Source organism: Eubalaena glacialis, chromosome 16 (assembly GCF_028564815.1).
Source record: "Eubalaena glacialis isolate mEubGla1 chromosome 16, mEubGla1.1.hap2.+ XY, whole genome shotgun sequence".
Classification (NCBI taxonomy): domain Eukaryota; kingdom Metazoa; phylum Chordata; class Mammalia; order Artiodactyla; family Balaenidae; genus Eubalaena; species Eubalaena glacialis.
Window position 1 is genome coordinate 55,890,858 of NC_083731.1, and position 5,934 is coordinate 55,896,791.

A 5,934-nucleotide genomic window follows, 5' to 3' on the forward strand; every position below is an offset into this window, starting at 1 on the left:
CCACAGGAGCGCAGTTAGGAGCTGAAACTCGCCTGGGTTTCGTGCAGAAGGCCGGAGCAAGGGCGTAGAGAAGTGGGGCGCAGGCGAGGGGGTCTGCAGTCCGTCCGGGGTCGGCCGCGCGCGGGTCCGGCGGACTGTAGTCGGAGCGTGCAGCCCGCCCGGGCGAGTTACGCTGCAGGCGGAGTATTGAACACTAACTAATGGCTATGCAGATGCAGCTTGAAGCAAATGCAGATACTTCAGTGGAAGAAGAGAGCTTTGGCCCACAACCTATTTCTCGATTAGAGCAATGTGGCATACATGCCAATGATGTGAAGAAATTGGAAGAAGCTGGATTCCATACTGTGGAGGCTGTTGCCTATGCACCAAAGAAGGAGCTAATAAATATTAAGGGGATTAGTGAAGCCAAAGCTGATAAAATTCTGACTGAGGCAGCTAAATTAGTTCCAATGGGTTTCACCACTGCAACTGAGTTCCACCAAAGGCGGTCTGAGATCATACAGATTACTACCGGCTCCAAAGAGCTTGACAAACTACTTCAAGGAGGAATTGAGACTGGATCCATCACAGAGATGTTTGGAGAATTCCGAACTGGGAAGACCCAGATCTGTCATACGTTGGCTGTAACATGCCAGCTTCCCATTGACCGAGGTGGAGGTGAAGGAAAGACCATGTACATTGACACCGAGGGTACCTTTAGGCCAGAACGGCTGCTAGCAGTGGCTGAGAGATATGGCCTCTCTGGCAGTGATGTCCTGGATAATGTAGCATATGCTCGAGGGTTCAACACAGACCACCAGACCCAGCTCCTTTATCAAGCATCAGCCATGATGGTAGAGTCCAGGTATGCACTGCTAATTGTAGACAGTGCCACCGCCCTCTACAGAACAGACTATTCGGGTCGAGGTGAGCTTTCAGCCAGGCAGATGCACTTGGCCAGGTTTCTGCGGATGCTTCTGCGACTTGCTGATGAGTTTGGTGTAGCAGTGGTAATCACCAACCAGGTGGTAGCCCAAGTGGATGGAGCAGCCATGTTTGCTGCAGATCCTAAAAAACCTATTGGAGGAAATATCATTGCTCATGCCTCAACAACAAGACTGTACCTGAGAAAAGGAAGAGGGGAAACCAGAATCTGCAAAATCTATGACTCTCCTTGTCTTCCTGAAGCTGAAGCTATGTTTGCCATCAATGCGGATGGAGTAGGAGATGCCAAGGACTGAATCGTTGGTTTTTTTCCTGTGATAAACCTTAAGTGCTGCAGCCTAATGGAGAGGACTGCTCCCTGAGGTTCTTCACAGGCCTCTTCCTGTTGTGACTGCCAGGAAAAGGCTTCCAGGAAAACAGCTATTATATCGGCTTTTCTTATGGTGTAAACACGAGACAGGTCAGTAGTCACAAGCTGATCTGAAATGTTTATTCCTTCTAGAGTATATTAATCTCTATGTGAATTCTTTGGTTTGGGGGTGTAGGTATGAAGTACCTTTGACATCATAGTGCCTTGGGGTTGACTCAGGACTAACTGCTATTGGCCAATCTTATGTGTCTAAGAACTAACTAAAACTGGAGAGACCTGACTTCTCTCGCTGTCTGAATAATGTTGGGGAAAAAATGCCTGAGCTATGTGGCAAAGGGAGTGGGTCTCCTCACAGGTTTTTTTTTTCTCTGTCAGTAAAACTCTTAAATCAGAAGCAGGTAAAGTTTGTGTGTCTGAATTAGCTTATATAAGAATGTTTTTTTAGATAAGGGGTATTGAGTAGGCCTGCTGGGCTACCAGCCCTTCACCATCTACTCTTTTTTAATGCTAAGAGCAATTCAAGATAGTTCTGGAATCTTAAACATTTCAGAAGCTCTTCAAGTAAGTAGATTCAATGTGGGACTGCTAATAAAGTAGTTATTTGTAGTGAATGTGCTGTTTATAGGAGTTATTCTGGTACAAGCTGAATATTTCAGGATAGGGCCTTCATAATATAGTTTTGGCTCTGGGTAGGGTGATCAGTTTCTATTGCTTTAAAATTGAAAATTTAAAAGGGAAGTCCCACATTCAGATGATTCATTTTATACTCCTTTAACCTAATAGAAGATCTCACAAGATGGCTACACCATGGCTTTCCTGTGGCCTTTGTTTTTATTCTTTAAGAAGTTTTGTATTGTATAGGGCTGGTTCTTGCCCAGATTATTCTACTTCAGGGGTTTGAGATACTCCTTCCTCTTCAAACTTCTACTCAGGATGGGTTCTAACCAACTCTTCCAATTTCAAAGGGCCTCTCGGCTAGTATTAGGAGGAGAGGCAGTGCAAATCTCTGCTGTTGCCTGTGTTGATCCTACTATATATAGGGAGATAGGAAGACACAATTTAATGCAACTTTGTTTTAAAAACAGTTCTGTTCCCTGACTTTATAGAACAGTGTACCTCCTAGGCCTTCTTTCATTTCTACATTACAGAACAAACCTGGGATGAAATAATAAAGCCACAGTAACAGAAAAAAAAAAAAAAAAAAAAAAAATGAATATGATCTAATCAGTGGTGACAAAAATTCAGTGATGATAATTCAAAATTTTCAAGAAGTCTCTATGAATTATATATTTATAAATATGGTAACCATGAGGTTGGTTGTAAGATACAGAATATGCTGAGATAGTAAATAAAGACAGCATAATACTATAATCAGAAGTAAAACATTTCAATTGGAAATATCCAAAATTTGAAGAGATTTATAAATTTTTTCCAACAATAATCAAAATCACTTAATAAATACAATAAAATTTTAATAAATTTAACTATATTTTATGGTAATGGTTTGGCAATATATTTTAAGTTTTCTTAATAGAAAACGAAAAGCTACATGTTAAAAAAAACTGTTTCTCCTTCAGTGGTATAAAAATATTCTGAAATTTACATGGAAAACAATATGGCTACCATTGAACCACATATATTGCTCAGTAAATATTTGTAGAAAACAAAAGAAAATGCTGACTATTTGAAGAAATATTTATACAAACAGTTGAAAAGTACAAATATTTCTATTTCAATAATGATATACGAAAAACAACTAATATTTTTGTGACGGGAATATGCACTACAAAAGCTACTTTCTCAATTAACCATCTGAGATTAATTACTGGTGTAGTTGCTGCTTTGATTAGAATATTTTTAAGGGTTCGGGGTAAAATGTCAGAGATATTTGTTTAACATGTCATTCATAGGTAAGTTATTGTAGCAAAGACATTGAAACCAGTTGAAACACACGATGATACAGGTTATTTTTGATGTAGCTAAACTTAAATGAAGAAGACCTTGAAATATGTTTTAAATATGTTGCAGTGAGACAGTGAGTAACATCCTTGAGTTTTCCCAGTTATCTTATGGTAAGAAATTTAAAGGCTTTATTCAGCTTTAAGATAAGATATACATTTTTCTTTTACCAAGGAAAGAAGGAAAGTAATTACTTATAATTGATGACATTTTTATTGATAGCAGGTGGTTGGTTCTCTGTCATATCATACCTAATAGATATCTTTGAGTAAATAAACACAGTTAAGGGTCTCCTTACAATAAAGATGACCTTTTAACAGTGTAAGAAATTGAGTGTTTTTGAATAATCTAAAATTAAGGAGAGAATATACTGAAAATGATGTTTAGATTTTTTTCCTCTAGTAAGTATGAGGTTTATTTACAAATCTCTTATATCTGCATTGGAGTGAAAAGATAAAAAATGTGGGATATAGAACCATTTTCTCATCTTTATAAAGGACTTTTGTTAGGAATAAACAAGTTAATACTTCAATAGGCTGTAGAACAGTGTCTAAAATTCTATAAGCGCTCAATAAGTGATGAATATTATTATTATTTTGTTATCATTGCTATAATTATTTCATGTAATATGTTTTGCACCCTGACATGAAGGCAACAGAAAAATTTTTTAAACTTTTTGAATATATGTCTAATATTCTACATATTATAAAATTAAAATCCATTTACCCTAGTCCTTTCTGGAAGTGGCAATATATTGCTTATTCTTTTTTTTCTGTTTAAATATAGTTGCTATACAATATTATGTTAGTTTCAAGTATGTAACATGGTGATTTGACATTTAAATACATTACAAAATGAACCCCACCATAAGACTTGTAACCAACCATCTGTTTCCATACAAAGTTATTACAATATTATTGACCATATTAATTATACTGTACATTATGTATCCAAGCCATTTATTTTATAACTGTAAGTTATACCTCTTAATATCCTTCACCTATTTCACCCAGCCCCCCTCACCCCTCCCCTCTGGCAACCATCAGTTTGTTCTCTGTATCTATGGGTCTGTTTTGTTTGTTTTGTTTGTTCATTTATTTTGTTTCTTAGAATCCACATATAAGTGAGACCATACAGTATTTATATTTCTCTTACTGACTTATTTCACATAGGATGATATCCTCTAGACCCATCCATGTTGTCACAAATGGCAAGATTTTCTTATTTAATGGTTCAGTAATATCCCATTGCATATATGTACAACTTTTTCTTTATCCATTCATGTATTGATGAACACTTGGGCTGTTTCCATATCATGGCTAGTGTAAATAATACTGCAATGAACATGGGGTTGCATACATCTTTTCTAATTAGTGTTTTTTTTTCTTCATGTAAATACCCAGGAGTGGAATTGCTGGATTATATAGTAGTTCTACTTTTAATTTTTAGAGGACTTTCCGTACCATTTTCCATAGTGAATGCACTAATTTACAATATTATTAACAGTGTCAGAGGGTTCCCTTTTCTTCACATCCTTGCCAACACTTGTTATTGGTTATTTTTTTGATAATAACCATCTGACAGGTGTGAGGTAATGTCTCTTGTGGTTTTGATTTGCATTTTTCCTGATGATTAGCAATGTTGATAATTTTTCATGTATCTGTTGGTCATCGGTATGTCTTCTTTGGTAAAATGTCTGTAGGTCTTCTGCACATTTCTTAATTAGTTTTTTTTTTTTTTTTGATGTTGAGTTCATTGTATATTTTGGATATTAACCTCTTGCAGATGTATCATTTGCAAATATCTTCTCCCATTCAGTAGATAGATTTTAATTGTGTTGATGATTTCCTTGGCTGTACAAAAACTTTTGTTTGATGTAGTCCCATTTCTTTATTTTTGCTTTTGTTTCTCTTGCCTGAGGAGACAGATCAAAAAATATATATATATATTGCTAAGACTGATGTCAAAAAGTATATTGCCTATGCCTTGTTCTAGGAGTTTTATGGTTTCATGTCTTAAAACAATTAAGCCGTTAATCTATTTTGAATTCATTTTTGTGTATGGAGTGAGGGAATTGATTTACATGTAGCTGTCCAGTTTTTTCAACATCATTTATTGATGGAAACTGTCTTTTCCCCACTGTATGTTCTTGCCTCATTTGTTGTAGATTAATTGAACATATAAGTGTGGGTTTATTTCTGGGTTCTTATTCTGTTCCATTGATATGGGTGTCTGTTTTTGTGCCAGTACCATACTGTTTTAATTACTGTAGCTTTGTAGTACAGTTTGAAATCAGGGAGCATAAAATCTCAGGATTTGTTCCTCTTTCTAAATTGCTTTGGCTATTCAGCATTCTATACAATATATATTATATATATTGGGTTGGCCAAAAAGTTCATTTGGGTTTTTCTGTAACATCTTATGGAAAAACCCAAATGAAAATTTTTAGCCAACTCAATATGTGTGTGTGTGTGTGTGTGTGTGTGTGTGTGTGTATGTTATTCTTTTGTTGTTCTATATAAGTTTTAGGATTATTTGCTCTAGTTCTGTGAAAAGTGCCACTGGTATATTGATAGGAATTGCATTGAATCTGTAGAATGCCTTGGATAGTATGGGAATTTTAACAATATTAATTCTTTGAATCCTGAGCTAGGATATCCTTCCATTTGTTTGTGTTGTCT

At 36.1% G+C, this 5,934-nt stretch overlaps 1 protein-coding gene across 2 annotated transcripts; it reads left to right on the forward strand.

Moving 5' to 3' along the window:
* The first annotated feature begins 200 nt into the window (after positions 1–200).
* On the forward strand, positions 201–1,220 carry LOC133076461 (DNA repair protein RAD51 homolog 1-like). 2 transcript variants are annotated; one of them, XM_061170993.1, is made up of 2 exons: positions 201–980; positions 1,097–1,147. In XM_061170993.1, exons 1-2 carry the CDS (start codon positions 201–203, stop codon positions 1,145–1,147), a joined length of 831 nt encoding a protein of 276 aa, XP_061026976.1. The 2 variants fall into 2 exon arrangements, with proteins under 2 accessions (XP_061026976.1, XP_061026975.1); XM_061170992.1 differs by having other exon boundaries at positions 201–1,220.
* Positions 1,221–5,934: the final 4,714 nt, after the last annotated feature.